Genomic DNA, 21,726 nt, shown 5'->3' on the forward strand with positions numbered 1-21,726 from the left:
ATGGAACCTGATGGCTCACCCCGGAGACGGGCAACTCACTGGCAGGGTTACAAGCTGCGCTTCTCTGCCAGCTGCTCCCTTCCGCTCGATGAGTAGAGGACCCAGAGTCCCAGACGCCCCCTCCCTAAAGCTGCCCACGCACGCTCGCCGCTCCGTGAGAGAGATACAAAAGGGAGAATCATTCGAATGACTTCCTCATAAAAGATTTGACCGCGCTATTTTTCTCAGTTTTTTTACTTTGAGATGTACAAAAGCTCGGCAAGGTCATTGTTAAAGAGTGTACATCATTTAGCCAAGGGTATTGACTCTGAATACGGGGAAAGGGATTGAAGTGGAGCTATTAAATATTAATTTACCATGAATTTAAAGAAATCTTCAAAACAGTGGCATGCGGTTCACCTCTGCCGAGGTATGCGAGTTATGGGGTTCGGTCGAACGCTGAGATGATGCTCTAGACAGTGTATCTACACTCTTTAAAAAAACAAGGCTGTTTTTGGCTGAATAGTTCTATAAAGAACCTTCAACATCCGGAGAACATTCGTTTCACAAAGAGTTCTTTGTAGTTAAGCAAGTTTGTTTAGATTATAAACAAGTTCAAAAGTAGTGGTTCTTTTAAGAGCTTTTGAATAAATGATACTTTTGGGGATTCTGTGATGAACCGTTTGAAGCACCAAACCCAGGGTTCACCAAACTCACATTACTGTACTTGTTTTTTATTTCCATTGTTTTTTAATTCCATGTTTGTTTGTATAGGGTGATAGTGCCTAGTGAAGGTATAAAGTCAACTTTAACTTTGTGATTTGTATTTTTTTAAATAAAAACAGGTAAACTTATATATTTTACAGGTAAATACTTTGTTCAAAATGGTCTTTTTACCTTTTCCCGGACTCACGACTTTAGTTCACCTTGATAATAATACGTGAGCCCTGTCTGTGAAAACCAGGCTAAAGTTTCAAAATCTTTTCACGAGATACAGCGATGAGCATCAAAGTTTGATTTCAACCATTAATTTCATTATAATTTCAATCTTTGACACGGCATGTTTAGTCAGTATATTAAAGATTTCAAGGTAAAATTTTCACAGAATGTTCATTATGAGGGATGATTTTATAGACAATATCATTTGACTCCAAACCACAATACAAGTAAGCTGCAATTTTATCAACCAAAGATGGAGTTAGAGATTCAAACATTACAGGTTGCAGCATAATTTTAGCCAAAGCTTTACGTCTACATGTGTAAATAGTCCAACAATCAAACAGCATTTAGAGTACCTGTCTTCAATTTAATGTTGAAGGAATTATTACTTGAGCTGTCTTTTTAAAAATGATGAATTTAGATTTTAAGAAAATTTAGGAGCACTCCAGCAGTGAATGTTAGCATGTTAAAGCGCCGGTGTGTTAAAACCCCTCAAAAACAAAGCTTTGTACACCCATGCTTCTCATAAGAGCCCCTCTACTGCTTAAATCCTCATATAAATCCGTTTTCAAGTTATTGCTTTCCATTATGTAAACAAACCTGATTTTCTTTTCTCTGAAATTCCTTCAACAAACTATCCTGACCTCTTTCTAACCTCTACAGTTCTGTGCTTTTTGCTAGGGCTGACTAGCGTTTGGCAAACACGTGGCTTTTGAATTGGCTTAATTGTCTTTCTTGTTGCTGTTTTTCTATTCTACCTCTTTTCTACACAAAAAAAGCAATGTGATTTCAGCACGCTTTGTGTTTATTGATTGACCTTATTGATCGAGGTATAGTGATGCCAGCAAATATATGCAGTTCATTCCCAGAGGCATTAACAATAGCATTTACATCTGGTTTAATCTTTAACATTCTGGTTTTTCACATTATAAACTTTTTCAGATGTTTCTCGCCCTTCAACAGGATTCACCGGTGTTGACTGTGAGATTGACATAGACGCCTGCTCCCAACCCAACATCACTTGTCCTCCTGGGACATTCTGTGTGGATTTTCCTGGTGACCAGCTCTATGTGTGTCACACTTCATGCCCTCGCTACCTTCAGGTGGGTCAGAGGGTGTTAGCTCCTCACACTTTCTTTCAAATGGGTAAATGTGATTGGCTGAGCTTGAGAAGGTATTGCGATCCCTTTTGTTGCAGTTCTCTTTCGTTTTACACGTTATGGCAGAACAGTAGGCTTTTGAAGACGCTTTTTACATGCATTGTCACTCAACTGCATCAAAAAGGGCAAATTGCATCCCCTTTTCCATATGCTGGATCATTTGGGTTTGTTTCACATGTGTTAGTAATCAGCGCTAGGATAAATGGCAATTGAAATTCATTAGCTTTCCGTCCCTATCCTGCATGTTTTATTTAACGCATGGACCAAACAGGTCTGTTTACAAAAGAGCAGAATTACCTTGACACACATATTTAAATGAAGGATTGTTCGGGTGATGTTTGGTTTTCGTTTTGACAGCCATGTGCCAATGGAGGACATTGTGTTCTTAACAACATCACCGGTTACAGTTGTGTCTGCCCACCTGGATGGACCGGGCCGACCTGCTTGGTTAACGTAAATGAGTGTGTCCAGCACAAGTGTCTGAACGGAGGCACCTGCGTCGATGAGGTCGGTGGGTACAGGTGAGTTTGGATGAGAAACACAGTGGTAATATATTTTTTTAATGTCTTGGTTTGAAACGTGCTTTAAAATATTCAGATTTGATCGTATAAAACTTTTGATGCCAACAACATTGGCCCCCATTGACTTCAATTGTGTGGGCACAACACTACCAAGACTTTTCTCAAAAATATATATGTTTTGTGTGTTTCACATAGTCAGATACATGTTTTGAATGACATGGTAAATAATTTGTATTTCTGTGTAAACTATCCTGGGTGAGTAGCCAATGTCAGTAAACAGTATTGGAGACATGAAGACAATTCATCTTAAACAGAAAGCTTCTCCTGGTGTCTAATTAAAATTGAAATTCTGTTCAGCTTCAGCGACTGTCCGCAGTCTCATTCTGGGGTTAAACCACCCATAACTGCTAAAACAAATAGCATGTTTCTGTGATAAAAAGCAAAGCAAATTACATTGTCCTCCCCCATGACTCACCCATTTATTTCGCTACTATGTCCAGCTGCTTTTGTTGCGATTCCATTAAGAGATACTGTTTTATGCATCCCAAGATGCCTTTGCGGTTACGGATACACTGGAGTCCACTGCGAGCTTGACATTGACTTCTGCTTCGGACATCGGTGTTCAGAACATGCCGTCTGTTTGGGCCAACATCACAACTACACCTGTCACTGCATGCTGGGATACGAGGGAACGTTCTGTGAGCTCGAGATGGACGAATGCAGAAGTTCTCCCTGCGCCAACGGTGCAACTTGCATTGACTTGGTGGCAGGTTACCAATGCCTGTGTGCACCGGGATTTATGGGTAAGATGAATGTTATCCTCAATCCGATTAGTGGGACGGGAAACAACTGTGACACAGATTTTTCTTCTTTGTCGTTGAGTAGCACTCCCATGGGAAAGAAAGAAACCTCAGAACTGATCTCTTGAGTATTTTAAACGTTTTCCTAGACAATGACATTAAGCGAAGAGCAAATGGAGATTTTGCTCAAGTGCGTAGGTTTTAAATTAGAGTTTTAGAAGAAATCTAAACACAAATTCACAAAGTGTTCTCAGATTTTTTGGTGTTCAACGTTTTTGTTTAAAATATGAATTTTTGATATGAACTGTGACATTTTTTTTAAGACTTTACTATCACATAGGGGACAGCTCACCCCAAAAAAATATTCTGTCGTCATTTTCTCACCCTCTAATAGTTCCAAATCTGTATACATTTCTTTTGTTCTTATGAACAAAGAGAAACATATTTGGAAGAATGCTTGTAACCAAACGGTTCTTGGCCACCATTGACTACAATAGTGGGAAAAATGACAATGGTAGTCAAAAGTGCCCCAAAACTGTGTTGTTTTGTTATGTTGTGCTTTGGTTTTGTCTTCTTTGTTCATTGCCTGTGTTTTTTCTTTAGTTATTTAGTCCCACACCTGATTCTGTTTAACCTGATTATGTTCCACATTTAAGCCTGTCTGTTCCTTCAGTTCATTGTCTGCTTTTAATTTTATTTCCTTTGGTTGTCATTCTCCTGCTTTGGTTTCTGTTTATTAATCGAAGTACACTTTGAATTATATCTTCTTTGTTGTGTGCTTCATTTGAGCAAAACCCGTTAAACCAACATTAACATTTATGCATATGCTATTTTATCCAAAGCGACTTACATTGCATTATCCTATACATTTATACTTAGGTATATGCAATCCCCAGGGATCGAACCAACAACCTTGCATTGTTAAGGCAATGAGCTACACGAAAGCTGTCTTTCTAAATTTCTAAAGCAATTTTTCTTCTATGGTAGTTAAAAGTGGCCAAGAAATGTGAGTTTTAGCGCAAATTCTGCCAGGAAGACTAATATTACGTCACTCACTACCTGTAGTTCCAGCCTATCATCAGCCAACACTTGCCCTGCGTCCGTAATCGCCTACTTCCAGACTATATAGAAGGCAAAACTAAGTATGATTCGTGAATAGTGTTGATCGGATGGACATTTACAGTATCTATCCCATGATGCCATGGGAGCTGAGCAACGGTCAAATTTCAAAAGTAAATCAAATAAATATAGCGTAATACTTTAAGGCGGACGTCCATTTTTAATGTAAGTGATAGTTAATGAATTTCTCGTTACTAAATTATGTTTTTATCAACGCTCAACTATAGGTTGTTGTTAATACGTCATAAGTCAAAGAGCCTACATGACCATAATATATGGCGGACACATTATGTCTGAAATGTATTCATGCTACTCACACCGATAGGTAGGTACTTATTCAAATTCAGTACGTACTGTCTTAGTATGCGATTTTGGACGCAGCATTGGAGTATATAAGATCCATACTTACTGAACATGTGCCTTTGCAGATACTGATGCCCACATTAACCCTCCTCCTCCCCACCACCACAAGGTCGGTCCCTGTCCATACATCCCGGGGGTAGGCTCCGCCCCTGCCTTCATCTGAGGCCTAAGACAAATTACTTTATCACATTATCTTTTGCTTTCATTAGCTGGTCATCTATTAAACAAATGTCATTACAACGTCAACTTGCCTCCTGAGTCTTTCTGGCAGAACTGTTTGGTTACAAGCTTTATTCCAAATATCTTTCTTCATGTTCATCAGAACAAAGTCATTTATATAGATTGTGTGGAAAATAGAGACTTGATCCTTTACACAGTTCTGTTCATACAGTTGTTGTTCTTTTTGTGTCTGAGAATATCACATCATTTTAATTTGAGTTACCTTGTTATCCCTATATTCTCTTTATGAATGTCTATCATGCAGGCCAAACATGCTCCGAGAATATAAATGAGTGCTGGTCCCGACCCTGCCTTAATGGGGGCACCTGCATTGATCTGGTCAATGACAACATTTGTATCTGTCCAACGGGTAAGTGCAATGTTCCAAAACAACACATACATTCTGAGCCGAATACACTTTCCTGTGTTTTACCACGTATGATGTAAAGAGTTTGAAATATTGAGGACATTACGTTGAGAGAGGGCATTATTTTTATGAAAGAGCCACATGTCCATATTCCCCTGGACCCATTTAGACTCAAAAAGATCTAATCTCCAAATCTCTGGTGGATCTGTAGATCACGTAAGGCTTTATTGGGTCCCGAGAAACATGTTGTGTGTGACTCATGCCCCGTGTTGTCAAGATAATCTATTAGCCTGAGGGGACGAGAATCCATCAGTGTAAATTTTCTAGTGTTTATTGAAACGACCTCGGTTTAATTCTCACAAACATGATGGTGAGGGAAAGCAGACTTCCGTCTTGTTCCGACCAGGTCTCGGAAAAAGCTGCGGTTCTTACAGGAGGCGGTGTAATGTTGGAGGATATGATCAGGTAATAAGCTTAAAAATTTAGTTAGATTTCGACTTTCAAGGTTGAAAAACAGAATGGGAAGCCATTTTAGGATGCACGCTGCCATAAGCAGAGTGAACAGTGCAGCATTACCATTCGTCACAATGACAGTATCTCGACTGGTGCATGTGTCTTTTGTGTTGCTGGTTTTAATCGTGTGTTGATCAAATTGACTTTTTTTTCATAAATGTAATGTCACTAATCACTTTAGAGTCGCATGACATAAAAATGACAACCTGACAATGTTAATCGACTGATTTCACCACAAAAATGACATGTCTTGTCTGCTAGGCCGTTGATGTACAACAGATTGGTTGAACTGAGTGGAGGTCCTGGCAGGAATAGAATCGGCTTTAGTCTCGACATACTCCTAACAAGTAGTGCTTTCCGTCACCCGCATTTCATAAAATGACAGAAAATAAGTAGAGTCTCAATCCCACTGCAAGCTTTTGAATCATAGCCCTCGCAAAATAAAAGCATACAAGCGCCCACCATGCTGTGGATATTTGTGTGATTTAGCGATTGAGTGAGTTTCGAGTACAGTGATTACATGTCGTCATTTGATGGTGAGAATTCATGGGCTGAGAGAACAGAACTTTAGGGATCATGAATGAGCTAGGCCTGTCTAAATTGATATTTTCTAAAATGACACAAAAGGACATAAATGTGTTCGTACTAGCTGCCAGTTCGCATTCATCTGAAGCATTACTTCCACCATTCCCAATATATTAGTGAATATCTGGAGTTGATTTTATTATCATCATTCTCCTTAAATGTACTTTATGTAAATGTTAAATAACCACCTTCTAGTTGAATACTGTCATCTTTTTTAATTCTATATAGTCTGTTTGCAATTTAATTGTATGGGTTTACAGCATTATATATATGGCAGTGTTCATGTTCATATAATTTTTGTCTCGCTGTCCCCTCTGAGTGCACTGTGACATTTTATTACCGGCGTTCTCAGTGAACTGCAATGTCAGGTCTTTGGTTTAATTATTTCACATCTATATTCTCTTGGCATGCAGTTCACCCCATAAGAGAGAGAAAGAGAGCGAGAGAGAACGTGTTCTCATTACCCTCACGGTTCAGAACACCAATAAATACAAATACTTGTTCTTACAATCCTTCAGCAGGCCTGTATGTGTATGGAACCGTGCATGTAATTACATTTTAATGGGGTTTTGTCGTCCAGTGTGGTTTTAAATGCAGAATATTGGCTTGATGGGTGAGCTGCTGGTTTATTCTGTAGCATATCATCTACATCTGTTGCACATTCTGTTGAGAGCTATATTTACAGTATAGACAGATGCTTTTAAATCTAGGTTATGCTACAACTATATAATTTTTAAGGAATTAAATCAGAATGAATTGATGGATGCACAGGTGGACGGACGGCAGACAAACATACAGATATACAGATATTATAGCACAGCATAAAATGCTCAACAGAGATAGATTTTGAAAAGTAAAGAATAAATCATATTTTACCTTGTGCAACTTTGATGATTTGGGGGTTTGAGAATTGCTCGCAGCCCTGGAGTGTCCGAAATCCCATTTGGAAAAGGCAGCACTGTATGTGTGACATTCCTTCATGCTTCATTAACCTCCCGGTGAATTGCACACACAATTGGGTGTTAAATACCGCTTGCGTGGTTTGGCGGAAGTGCTGGCTATCCATTAATGACTCTTTGCCAAACATGTGCCCGAGTTGAAGAGATTGTTTGGTTGATTTATGCGTTCGCACTTTTATGATTTATGCTTGATTTTTGAAACTTTGACAAGGGTTGTCTTTTCTGGATCTTATTTAAATTCACTTTAGATAAATCATGTTTCAGGGGTGGTCTGAATCCACTGGTTATTTCATCCTCAGCACTCGTTCTATCAACCCAGAACTTAGTGTGAACCAGCCCTAGGGCTGAGTCTGAAGAAACTGATTCTAATACAGCACTGGACATCACCCGTTACCCAGGGTGTGGGCATTTTTTGTTTAGTCCCTCTTTCTCTTCATCTCTTTTTCATTAACGATCGAGCACACAAGAATCTAATAGGCCGGCCTTTGTCTGAATTTTAGATATTGACACCCATTGCCAAGGGAGGTTATTAGGAGCGTAATTTGTTTAATTATTTGGCAACATGCATCGGCTGGCCTTGTCTACTGCAGGTATTGATCAAATATTAGTTACCGTGAATGGCCGTGTTTTATTTATAACAAAGGTTATCGACATGCTCGTCTATCAGTGGCATGCCGACATTATATCTGCACCACCAGACAAATGTGATATAGATCAGCACAACAAGCCTTTATGTGCAGATTTAGTCTATTAGCATACAAACCAGCAGGTAGTCTGCCAGAGAAAGAATCGATGGCTTCATAAATCTGAGGCGGGATGTCTTCTGCTCACAAAACATATAAAAAGCCATTAACATCCTCGGGAAATATGCCCTTTTACAGCTCCACTAACAAGCCTTGAGAAATTTGTCAAAGTGGTGCATAAATAGAAAGTAGTTGAGATCTATAATAGTCTCCTGTTTGACGTTGCCGTTGAAAAAAGATGAAATGCGTCTTTGATTTCAGGCTTCTGAGTAAGGGGTCAAGGATGAGCTGGTTAGCATGGCTCCTGTGGAAGATACTGTGTACAGTAAATACATTTAGCACCAGCATCTTTCTCATAGTAGATTAGTTTTTTGAGGGTTCTTACGTGCTTTTCTGTATTGTCGTTCAGCTCAGGATAGTCAGTAATGAAGAGTTTGGGACTGTGTACGTTGCTGTGGTGCGATGAATTTTTGGCTCATTTGATTGGCTCAAAAGGTCTAAGGTTCTTAAAAAGGTTTTTACACATTTGGTAAATAGTAGACTATAGTTTTATCTGGCCCCGAGGTTAACTTTTTCGGTCTGTGTTTTGTTATAATATAAACATTTATATATCAATATTTTTGTACATATTAATTTTATGCAATTACATTAAAACAGGTATTCATTGTTTGTGAAGATCTACCAGAAATTAAGTTTGGGCCACATAATTTTTGTTTATGTTTTTGCATCTGAAACTGTTTAAAACACTACCGTTCATTTAACGTTTCTGGTCACATATTTATTCCCAAACTTTTTTTCTAGATTTTAAAATAATACATTAAAACCATGAAATGATCATTTTGTACTTATGTAACTTTGGGAATTATGTGGAGCTACGATATATTTTAATTTGTAAAGATGTCTGCTTGTTATTTTATTAAGCATCTTCTTGAGGTATCACCTTGGGGTGCATTTAAACAAGGGCTCTTATTGGCTGCTTTTTCTGTATTTTTTTGTCCAGTTCATCATTTCAAGCACATTTTGGTTAATTATAGTTTTGTTTTCTAATGAAAGATTATTTTGTTACAATTATATTTTTGTCTGCAACAGTAATTTCAAAAACATTTGCCTGCGCCTTCAGATTAAAATGTTTCTAATATTATTGAAAACATTTTAGTCAAATGACCCTACAGTATCCACAGTATTGTTTTTTTATATATATGATGTAATTTGTTGTACTTGATGGGATTGTGGTTCATTTCCACACAAAAGATGTTAATTAAGTCTCCATTTCAATTTCATACTGTATATTTTTGACTTTGGTCAACATTTGTAACGCGGTGAAATGAGTCCCATGACCTTGGCGTCGCTAGCGCGAAGCTCTTCCATTGCATTTACAGGAACACGTTTGCGGTCAATGTTGCACTTATTACAATGTGTTCTTGGCAGGAATGTTCATACACATGTCGTTTGTCAGCTAGAATGTTATTAGCAGTCGTTTGCAGAATGCCCTGACCTCCTTTATATTTATAGCAAATGTATCAAACGCATTATATCTCCTGATTGTAAACTGCCAGCATCAAAGTGGCGTTTTCCACAAGAGCCAAAGATTAAAGAGCTAAAACACATTTTGTCATTATTCTGTGCGGCAAATGAAATTCCATCTACAGCTGATGATTTTATAGCGCTCTGTGCCTCCTTATCAATAACCACATCTTCATTAGTCTACCACATTTATTCTTGACATATGTCCAAATGAGAGATTGCAAGTGATGTCCTATGTAAATGAGAACCTCTGTCAAATACACGGCTGTACTTCAAGGACGACTGAAGTGTAGACGTTTACACGTTTCTACATGAGTAGGAGAGCGTCTGTGATAATTATGTTTTAGCTGGAGATATATACATATATACAGCATATACAGAGTTGAAGCTGCTGCTTTAAGTCATTATCATAGCATGATGGATCATTTTAAGATGATACGAGTTAAAAGAAAGCATATGTGTTTTGATCATATAGTCAAGGCTGTTTGTCTCCCATTCGACTGAATTTTGACATCGCATGTATCATAGATTGCAGTGATTCATTGTGTGTGTGGAGCATCTCGCCATCCGTTACAGTTTTGTTGTAAATACATTAAATCAAATGGTTTTCCAAAGAAACCATCCATCCCCATCTGCTAAGGCAGGTCCTCAGACTGCAGAAAATGACGGGGAAGCCACTGGTTCTGAAAATGAAACATTCAGGAGCCAAATGGCTTGTTTTATGCACCAAATTACAGAATCACTCGATGTAGATGGCTGTTGGGAAGCACTGACGCCCGCCATCACATTTAGAGCTGTTGATGAAATTGGAAGATCTGTTGCGGTGGATGAAGATCTACGGGGCAAGCGTCAATCTTTTTTACACTTCATTGTAGCTAATGTGCTAGAGGATTTGTTTATACAGTAGGACATTTAATCCCCCCATACATTCATTTAAATCAATCCTCAAACACATTCTCATAAACACGGCGACATTTTTCATGTTCTTTGGGTGGTGGATTAAGTACAAAGTAAAATGCTGTGAATTGTCATAACGTTTAGGATATACGTTTACACACCACGTGTAGATTATGTGAAATGTTAACTTCAAAAGGGGATTTTTGTGTAGTTCTGCTTTGAAATTATTATTATTTTGTGTAGCAGTAATTCAAATATAAAAATATTATTATTAATGTATATTATTTTTGTTATTATTTGTTATATTTATTCTAAATAAATACTTGTTTTATTTATTAATAATTAATATATTAATATTAACAATAATAATTAAACATATTTGTATTATTATTAACAACAATGTAAATATGACATTTATTATGATATTGTTAATATATATAGTATTTTTGGTATTATACATTATATTTATTTTAAATTAAAAATATTTTATATTTATTAATAAACCCTTTATTATTATTATTTATTATTATGATTATTTAATCATTTTCAAAAAGAACCCAGTTTTAAAGTTAACATACCCTTGATTCCTAATACTGTGTTGTTACTTATTACCTCTCTATACAGTTAAAGCAATATAGGATGCCTTTATTTTTATTAATCAATAAGTTACATAAATCTGCATCTTTTCACTCTTCATATTACAGTAAGTACACAAAATGTGTAACAACACTATTTGCAACCCATCGGGAACTAGTGGTCTGTTCTTACACATCAGAGTAACGTTTTACATTTTACTTTTGACATCTGAGGCTGCCATTTGGAAGAGGGTCTAGATTTCGAATTCATGTTTACAAATGTTTCTTATTTGATACTTTTGTGACTATTTTGCCACAATCCAAAGGCCCACAAGGCATATTGCTGACCTCAATGGGACACACCTGTCATGTAAAACACAGAAGCAAAGTAGTAAAGTATTCCTCAGACTGTTCGGTAATCCCTTGTATCATATCCAGAGCTGTGTTGACAGCGTTGTGGGGTTCCTTAGTAATGACAGGTCTCTAGGTGCAAGTGATAAAGTCCCTTCGATATAACACGCTGTGTCTCCTGCGGCGTCCTAATGGGGTGACATTTCTTCATGGGTAAAGAAGATACACTATGGTTGTTAACCATGAGCGCTCTATGTCTGGCTTGCTAATGGTTGTTGCTATGGACATCTGAGGCAGTGCTCACAACGACGTTTATGGGCTTCCTCTAGAAATGTATTGTTAGTTTTGATATCAGTGTTCTATTTTACTCTCTGCTAAATTGCTAACCATTTTTTTTCATAGTTGAGAGTGTTTGTAGCTATATAGCTTACGTATTAAATAAGCACTTTCTTTGAAAATCGATGAATATAATCTTCTGACATTTTTTTTACAAGCAAATAAGATAAAATTGATATAGATAAACCCCAGTTACTTTTGTGTGCGTTTGTGTGGACCAATCAGAGGACACTTCTATGAACGTAAAGATGATTTGTGCTTTGATCGGGGCTGTGTCTGGATTTGTCACTGGCTCGCTTAATGCAATAAATCAGAGAGGCAATGACTGCCTCTTATTAAACATGATTAAATGATCCAGTGGGTTGAGTCCTCGTGTGCCCTCGGAGCTTTCAGAATCAATAACAACCCTGTAAAGCTTCTTTTGAGTGGAAAACAAAGTCCTACAAATCCTAATTGCCTGTGGGATTAAACTAACCAAGGGGACTGTAGTAATGACTCTGTTCTGCTGTGCACACTTTGGCAGGCATCTCCGTGAGATAAATCAAAAGAGATATAAATCAGGTTCAACCAGAACACAGGTCTATGTGGAGAACAGATACAGGTGACACTTGCTAGGGAACAAGTGTGATGTCCAGGTGTCAGTTGGGATGGAATGAGAGGGAACTGTGTTTCTGTCAAGAAATAATTGGCAAGGTGTCTTTGAATCCAGATCCATTTTGTCTAAGCTCCACTACGGATTTTATATAAAATTATCGGCAAACTTGAGATGTATTACTTGACAAACACAAATTTAAATGATGTCTGTATAGTTATATTTACATTTAATTTGTAAATTTATTCCGTTTTCTTCCTCAGCAAACAAATATACAACTCTAGGAAAAAATCTTAAAAAAGATTCCAGATTTGCCTTTGATCAGCTTTTTCACAGGTATGGTGTCAATTCCAGTCCAGTGTCTGTTACATTTTAACAGAAACAACCCTTTAGAAATAATTTAGTATTACTATTATGATTATTTTATTAAATTTGGCAACAGTTTAAATATAAAATATGTATTATATTAATATGATGTTTTTTATATTTGTATTTATTATACAAAAATAAGTTTTCATTGTATATTTATAAATTTATTAATATATTTATGAATATTTGTAGTAGTTTTATAGTAATAATGAAAAAAAGATACATAAATTCACATCTTTTCACTACTCATATTATAGCAAACAATATGTGTAACAGCACTTTGTTTTATTTGCCACCCTTTTGGAACTATTGATCTTTTTTTTACACATCACAGTAACATTTAACATTTGACATTTGAGAATGCCATGCAACAGCCATGTGAAAGCCTAAAAGAATGCAAAGATGCATGAAGGTTGTGAAACAAATCTGGGTTATTCCATCATAAATTTATTTTTGATCTTATTCTTAAATACTTGTAAAAACATGAGTATTGTTTTGTTAAGACTTAAATATGAACATGTTTTTTTTGTAGTAGTCAAGATCTGCAAACATTGCATTTTATTATGTTTTGACCCGTGTGTAACGTTTTAATTTTATGCAAAATAAAAATATTATTGTTTGGAATTCAGGAAAAACCTTGTTACTAGTTTAAGGAATGAAACCAAAACTATAATTTTACTTACAGTATACATCTATAAATAGTAAATTAAGAAAAACTGAAAATACACTCTAAAAATGTTTGGTTGAATTTGACCCAACATTGGGTTTCAATACAACCCAAACTGGGTTTAACATGGATGAACCCAACCAAGGGTCTCTTATTGTTTTCTGTGGCTTTATAGTACATTCACCACACGGCTACCCTTAAGCTCTATAATAATGTTCCCCCACTTACGGAATCCCAACTGAACCCCGGTGATATCCAATGCATTTTTTTCCTCCAATGAGAAATGGTAGTGCAGTGGTAATAGTCAAAAAAATTAATTACATGTAGGCTAGTGTTATATTCGTATGATATGAAGCAGATCCAGGTATCATAAATGCACGGTTATAATACATTATAATACATTACATTTATGCATTTGGGAGATGCTGAAATCTAAAGCGATGGTGCATTCAAGCACCCTGGGTTCCCTGGCATTCAAACCCCTGACCTTTGTAATCAACGCAATCATAATTTAGGTTACGCCTGTAAGTAATGATTACAGTTAAATATGTTAACCCAAATCCTTACCCTAAACCAAAATGTAATAAAATATGATATTAAAAGCACCCAAACCCTTACCCTAAACCTAAACCTTAATCTAATAAAATATGTTATTTAAAACACGTTAGTAAATAAATCTTCAGCAAGTTTGTTTTTCTGTCAAATAAATAACTTAAATTACGACTTGAGGCTGAAATGGTAGAGCAACAACACGAGTATGACATGTCCACCAATAGATCAGTCAAGACACAGTGGGAGGAGACTGGATCCCCTGTCGACCAATCACAATGCAAGGGGAGGAGACTTAATCTAGATCCAACCTTGCCCCACTGGATTTTGCGTTTTGAACTGAGGTGCCACTGACTTATGATCCAAGTAATTTTTTTGTCCTTGTAAAGGTGAAGTATGTAATTTCTGCATGGCCAGTAGCACCAAATAAAATTAATGACTTTTTATGACACTCCCTCGGTTCTCCATTGGCCTGTTAGATAAATAGTTCCTCCCTAGCCATTGATTTAACCAATACAGCTCTGTTGGTCTGGCAAGAACTGTTTTAACAGAGAGGCATGGTCCATCCAAGCGTGACTTGCTTAGATTTTTGTCTCGGCATATTAAGCTGGTTTAGGAGAGCGTCTTTAAAAACCACTTGAGCATTTGTACAAACCCGTATGAAAGCACCTAATCCATTTAGATCACAATGTCATTTAATTGGATTCCCATTCTTTCATTTATTTAGTTAGTTAGCTATGTTTTTTTTTGTGTTTTTCTTTTTGTTGCCCGATTGAATGTGAATGTGCTGAAAAATCAATAACACTGATTAATCACATTGTTTCCATGGCAGCAGCCACATATGCAAACAGCTCCTTGGGTTTGATAACGTCGTCCTGCTTGTTAAACCAACTAAATTACCCCGAGTCATTTATATCATTAAGTTGAGGGGGGAAATAAATCCTTACAATTTGCCAATAATTTCTTGGCTCAGTCAAGGCTCTACCTGTGAGACACATTGCTGATTAAACCTTGATTGCAGGCGAGGACTGCTATGCATTATTAATCAAGTCAGGATAATTGTCAGATTTTATGACATGGGGAGAGGTAGAAATTGGTTCCATGGTCAGTTTGAGGAATGATGAGAATTTGCCCACACCGATGGCGCTTATGGTCCGGCATTAGTCACGGCCTGCCGCCGCCGTGGCCTGTGACAGAGCTAATGATAGTCATTTTGTAGCGTGGTAATGCAATGGAAAGCATTCACGGTTGTGCAGAATGTCAGAAAACTTGAGGTTCTGCATTTTTCCATCAGCTCATGGTATTTATATGGGTCTGACTTTAAAAAATATTAACAAAAAGCAGCTGAAAAAAATATATATAATTTAAGGGACAGTTCACCCGAAAATAAAAATGCTATCTTCACTAAATCAAGTGGTTGCAAATCTCTATAATTGTCTTTGTTCTGACGAAGACAGAGAAAGATAGTTGGAAGAATGCTTATAACCAAATAGTCATTGGACCCCATTAACTATAGCAGGAAAAATTACTTCTCTTTTTTTTAAGATATTTTGAAGAATATAGGACAGCAACCAGCTCTAGGGCACTTTTAACTTCCAATACTCATTTTTCCTCCTATGGTAGTCAATGATGGCCAACTTGCCAAGAACTGTTTGGTTACAAACATTCTTCCAATTATCTTTCTCTGTGTTCAACATAACAAAGACATGTATAATGCTTTGGAACAACTGAGTGAGTATTTGATGACAGAATTTTCATTTCTGGGTGAACTATCCCTTTAATCCCTTTAAAAGCTGTGTTTGGTTAAAGTCTACTAACATACTAAATTATGTCATCATGTATGATACAGAACACAAAAGGAGCTATTTTGAAGAATGTTGAATTATTTTCCATTCGCTTCTATTGTATGGACACAAAACCAATTTAAGTCAATGGTTGCCACTGCTTTTTTTCGGTTTCCAACATGCATATCTTCTTTTCTGTTCTGCGGAAGAAAGTCATACAGGTTTGAAATGACATGAGGGTGAGTTAAGGATGACAGAATTTCCATTTTTGGGGAACTATCCCTTTAAAGCATCCGTATTAGTGGTTTCAAAGGTATATAAGTGTTTGCTGTTTCTAAATTGCAGAGCCAGTACTTTCTGAAAAAATTCAGTCATCATATTTTAGATGAAGTTGTTACATAAAGTGGACATTTTGAGACATCCGGTTTAGAAACAGTGGCTTTTTTCCAACACCTATTTAAGCTGTCTGGGTAGCTGTTCCAAACATTGGGTGTCTGAAATATGCTGTCTCATAAGATCACTTTGGCCAAAATTAAAGGCAGCATTGCTTGTGTGCTCCTCAGGGATGGCAATGCAATGCACTGTAATGAGCTTAGACATTTTCCTCACCGTTGTTGAGCACCTGAGATTTAAAAAGTGTGATATAAAAACATTTTTTTTACTCCTGAAAATTCATAAGAAATTATTTTAATAGTTCTAAAAACATGCAATTTCATTTCAACCTCAACCGCCTTTTGTTGTTCGCAGACCCTCTTCACCTTTATGCTGCATTTAAGGTAATTTCCTCTTTTATATAGACAGTGAATCAGTTCACTAGATTTTGGAACGATGACGGTTTCTCCAAGGAATAGTCTATGTGGACCAGTGTTGGGTAGGTTATTCTGAAAAAGTAATGAATTACTTATTACAGCACAAATTACTCTCTCCAAAAAGTATCTAATTACTTTCTATATCCTATATCAATCTTATTTAGTTAAGTGATTCAAGCATAGACATGAAACGACTCTTAATTCATTCAAGTAAATAATATTAAACTACATAAAGCATCACAAATGTGAGAAAGTCACATTAATTTATCCATTTTATAGTTAGACTTTGAACTTGAATGAAATTCCACTATTGTGTACATTACACAGTATTTAGTTCAATTACATCCAAAGTAACTATAATTAAAAACAGCAAAATAAGAGTAATCCATTACTTTACTTTTTAAAGGAAAAGTCATTAAATTACAGTAAATAGTTACCCCCAACACTGATGTGGACACCTGAGATTCGTCTTTAGCTTTAAGAATTTGTGAGGTTTGGCACTGATGTTGAACCTTCTTCTGCAAATGGCAAAAAACGATTTCTTCTTTCTTGCACTCGCCCATGTCTCAACGTGAACCCCCATTGTTAAAGCATAGCATCATGTGTCATGCTCTTTCATGCTCTTTATTTTTATTCTTTGAAAATATATCCTATGTGCTGCTCAAGGCTTTGCCCAAACAATGAAAACGCACTATTCCATCTCCCTTGAATGTACAGCTGGCACTGTGCTTTCAGGCAGGTAGTGTTCCTTCGGCAAATCCGCATTTATTCTTCGGGCTGGCAGATGGTGAAAAGCGATCCATCATTCCGGAGAATGGCTTTAAACTGCACTAGAGTCCAGCGATGGGGAGCTTCACACCTCTCCAGCCCACACATGGACTGCTTTGTGACTAGACAGCTGTTGTAATAGTGAGTGTTGAGTTGCGGTGAGAGCTGTTGAGTTGACTTTGCCTCCAGAGGCGATGTGGAACTCGGTATGGACTGATGAAACCGAAGGTTGACATTGTTTATACTGTGATACATCAGAGCTTGTGTGTTGTGTGGTTTATCACTTCACAGCTGTACTGGTGTTCCCTCTGGACGTTTCCTCTTAGCAGTAACTACACATTCGGTTAACCAGAACGGTTCAGCTGAACGGGGCAGAAATTTGACCGCGATGACTGTTGAAACCTGTTGTGTGATGGTGCTAAAGAGGGTCAGAAATTAACAGCAAAAATACTACAGAAATGAGTCAAATATAGGGGCAAATATGGTGTAGCAGGTCAGCGCCAAAAAGTGGGTGTTGCACCATAGCGCTTTGAGTGGCCCAATTCCCTTTTCCCTCTTTCTTTCCATTTGAATTTCTTCTCACTGTACTGTCTGATAAAGTACAAAAAGTACTTTAAAACAAATAGTGTGCTCATCATAATTTTGTCTTGGCCTGTCTAGTTATGGGTTTGATTGATTTCTGAGTTTATGGAGAGTTTTTCCGCTGTGATATCTTGATGAGGTTTACAGAAAGCCCAGACACAACATTACCGAAAAATAACGAGAGCACTAATTGCAAAGCTATGACTTTTACTAATGAATAGCAGCTTTGTTGAAGCTTCTATTGTGTGAAGCTGGAGATGGATTTCTATATAGACGTGTATAGCTTAAATGTGAAACTCCAAATTCACTGCTTGGTTTCATTTTTAACCCTTGTATGGGATTTATGTTTTTGTTACTCAGACAATGTTCACAGGTCTAATGGATCTATCATTTTTTTTAATGATCGCTGCTGTCCTTCTGAAACCTCGTATCTCTATATTTCGTGATTTATTTTGCTATAAATCATTATTATTATTCACCCTTTATGATTGTTACTGGGTTTTGCAAATATCTTAAAATTAAAAAATATAAAAAAGTGCTTGTCAACTTTGACACCACAGTATTTTATCATTTAAAAAGTACAGTGTTTATTCCATTTACTGAAATACAGCGAATTTGGACATACACGGTTTCAGAAGGATAGCAACAATATGATTAATATATTAATATAAATAAATAAATATATATAGAAAAATGGGTTGTTATGTTGATTATTTATACTCTTAATAATATAATTATTTGATTATATTATAATAATGTTATTACTTAAAATATTTATTGTGAGGGTGAATTTATATTAGATTTATATTTTTATCTGACTTCCCTTTCTGCGGCAAATTTCCATAATATTTGCAGTTATGATGCTTAATGTACTATTCTTTAATTTTTGTATTTGATGTTGATTGGATTTTAAATGTCATTGCTGTAGGTGTTCAGATTTATTACAGTTTATTGATCTGATGGAAGTATTTGACATAAATAGTCAGCACACGCAAAGCGCCCTTGAAAATCAATAATGACCCTTTAAAAATAGAAATATGCAATGGTTTGAGCCTCAGTTGGATGGCTATGTGCGTTCAAATAATACATGAGGGTGTATTACCTAAATTCACTGATTAGAACGGCTGTCTGTCTATTTTTCGCTCATGCGATGTACCAGCGTTTGTTTCGCAGTTGGTATATTTAAGCTGTGTCGTTCAGATGTGGGTTTTAAGGGTACCTCATGTGAAACAGAGCAGAATTACAGCGCCCAAGCTTCTACATCGATGATCTTACTTGCATTGATCTGAAAGGGGTTTCTCGTCTATCTGCCCTGAGGGATCCAATGCTAAGTGGTTGTTGTAAACATCAGTGTTTTGATTTAGATATTTCTATCATATTACAGGCAAACTGATCAATACTGTATTTGGACGGGTGTATAGTTTTGAAAAAAAGGTTAGCGTATCTCCTCGAGGAACTGAGTTAATTCAGTGTTGAGTTGAATCTTTACTTCTAAATGTTAAATGAAATGCAAATACTTGAATTGATTGATTCCAGTTGCATAGAATAAATGGGTCAGTTTTAGTATAGATTTTTTGTAGGTTCAGTTAATTCCCGACTTTATATAGCCTCCACCTCCTTTCTGTGGATACACTGTTTTCCAGCAGAGGTTTAAATGCAATAACACCATAGATATGGTACAAGAATGCCAGTTGTTGAAAAAAGGATGGGATCACACCGCTGTGTAGGTTAGGAAGTCTCGCTTTTCGAGAGAAACAATGAGAAACAATCATTTTGTTGGCAAAATCATGAACTTGTCTTTACTACAGTCCTTACTCAGCAGCGTGCATACACATTAACCAGACCAACTGAACAGTTATTTTAATCCCGATTCAAGGTATGGAAGCTAAATTTTGATAATTTTGATATCTGTATAAAATATTCTCTTGGGAAAAGTTCCCTGCAGTTGCAGTTTCATATTGTCTCTATTTCAAAAGACATCTCAACAATGTCTCAGGTTTGTCAAGACACGAAGCCTGAAATAAAAAATCTGAAGAAGTTTTATTTGCTTTTGGCTTGCTCACTTGGGAGCCTCTAAGGCACCATTTGGAACATGTTGTGTACTGTTAAAGCATTAAAGGTCCAATGTGTATTTTTTGGGGATTGGAATTTATTGACAGTTTGAAGTATATATTCATATTAACTATGTATTCAGAGGAGGATAAAGACCTTATATAATTGAACGTTACTTTAGAATGAGCTATTTCTATCTAATAACACCGCAAATCCCCTTGCATGGAAATCGGCATGTAGTTCCAACAGTAGCCTTAAATGCACAAACTGTTCTAGAGAGCGCGTTCTATAAACAAGTTTTTTCCTTTGGCAAAAAAGCAAAAGATGAAGAAATCTGACTGTGCAGTCACCGTAGTGCTTCGATTGGGGGGTGGGGGGAGAGCATACACTGACATACATTGACCCGCACTAGTCACTTTATGCAGCATTGGACTGCTCGCTATCTCATTCAGCATCTGTCTGCTCCTCTTCAACTACCTGCTGACAGGTTAAACAAAGCCTGCTCCCTTTGTCACTTTAAACAGACTAATAAACTCTTTGCACTACCCCTCATCTGCACTGTTGCATATTTCACTGGTTTGCACACTATCTGCCAGTATGTCTTCTTAATTTTTTTTAAACAGCCCGGCTTGTAATAGTTGTATTTCACATTTATATATAATATCTGTAATTATCTGTATTTTTGTATATACATATTTTTATTCTTTGTAGTGTTATTTGTATGCACCATTGGTCTGAGTGTGACGCAATTTCAATCCTCTATATGTATGTACTGTTCATGAGGCAGAATTAACAATAAAGCAGACATTGACTTTGAGTTTTGACTAGATGCAGCTAAATTTCATATACTGGACCTTTACACAATTTCTTTATAAAATGTATTTGATCTGAGCTTTGCTGTAGACATACATTTTATAGCTCTATACTCTTATCACAACAATTTCCTAGTTGTATTCATTTTAAGAGAAACTTTTCAAACAGTGTTGCTACATCAGAATAAAATTTTTAAGATGGTATACAATATACTTTATTCAACATGAACTAATATCTGTTCTGTGGCCCAGTAAGTCATTTCACAGGGTTTCTCACACAAATTGTCCAGGGTGTCTCTGTTACCATTACAGATAGCTTTGGTCCTCATTAATGTTTTATATGTGTACTGCAAAATAACATCACAGAGACATCAGTGTCTTGGTCACAAGCTTTAAAAGAGGGATGCGGCACTTCGGACGTCACATTGATTACACTGAAAGATTCACAGCTCTGAATAGCCCACTCAATGTCACTCCCCCAGTCAAGGGACTGCACATTGTATTAGTATTTGTCTTTGAAAACCCCCGAGGGGATGCGATCGTTCTTTTCTTAACATGGTAGTTGCGCTCACACGTTTGCAGCAGAATGTTACATTGAAGGAGTGGTTTCTTTTAATAGTTTCGTTCACCTGTATGTGACTCTTATGTGAAATGCAAAATAATATATTTTGAGAAATGTCTTGGTGGTTTTGTGTCCATACAGTTGAAGTCAATGGGGAAAAATTTAATTTGCTTACCATCGTTCTTCAAAATATCTTCTTTTGTGTTCTGAAGAGAAAGTAAGTCATACAG

General features: G+C 36.7%; 1 protein-coding gene across 1 annotated transcript in view; it reads left to right on the forward strand.

Moving 5' to 3' along the window:
• Window positions 1–21,726, forward strand: part of eys (eyes shut homolog) — a 172,723-nt gene that overhangs the window by 31,048 nt on the left and 119,949 nt on the right. Inside the window, exons 8-11 of the mRNA XM_056760459.1 lie at window positions 1,882–2,021; window positions 2,436–2,599; window positions 3,149–3,402; window positions 5,366–5,470. Coding sequence (XP_056616437.1) covers window positions 1,882–2,021; window positions 2,436–2,599; window positions 3,149–3,402; window positions 5,366–5,470 — 663 coding nt within the window. The remainder of the gene's footprint in view (window positions 1–1,881; window positions 2,022–2,435; window positions 2,600–3,148; window positions 3,403–5,365; window positions 5,471–21,726) is intronic.

This window comes from Triplophysa dalaica, chromosome 11, assembly GCF_015846415.1.
Source record: "Triplophysa dalaica isolate WHDGS20190420 chromosome 11, ASM1584641v1, whole genome shotgun sequence".
Taxonomy (NCBI): domain Eukaryota; kingdom Metazoa; phylum Chordata; class Actinopteri; order Cypriniformes; family Nemacheilidae; genus Triplophysa; species Triplophysa dalaica.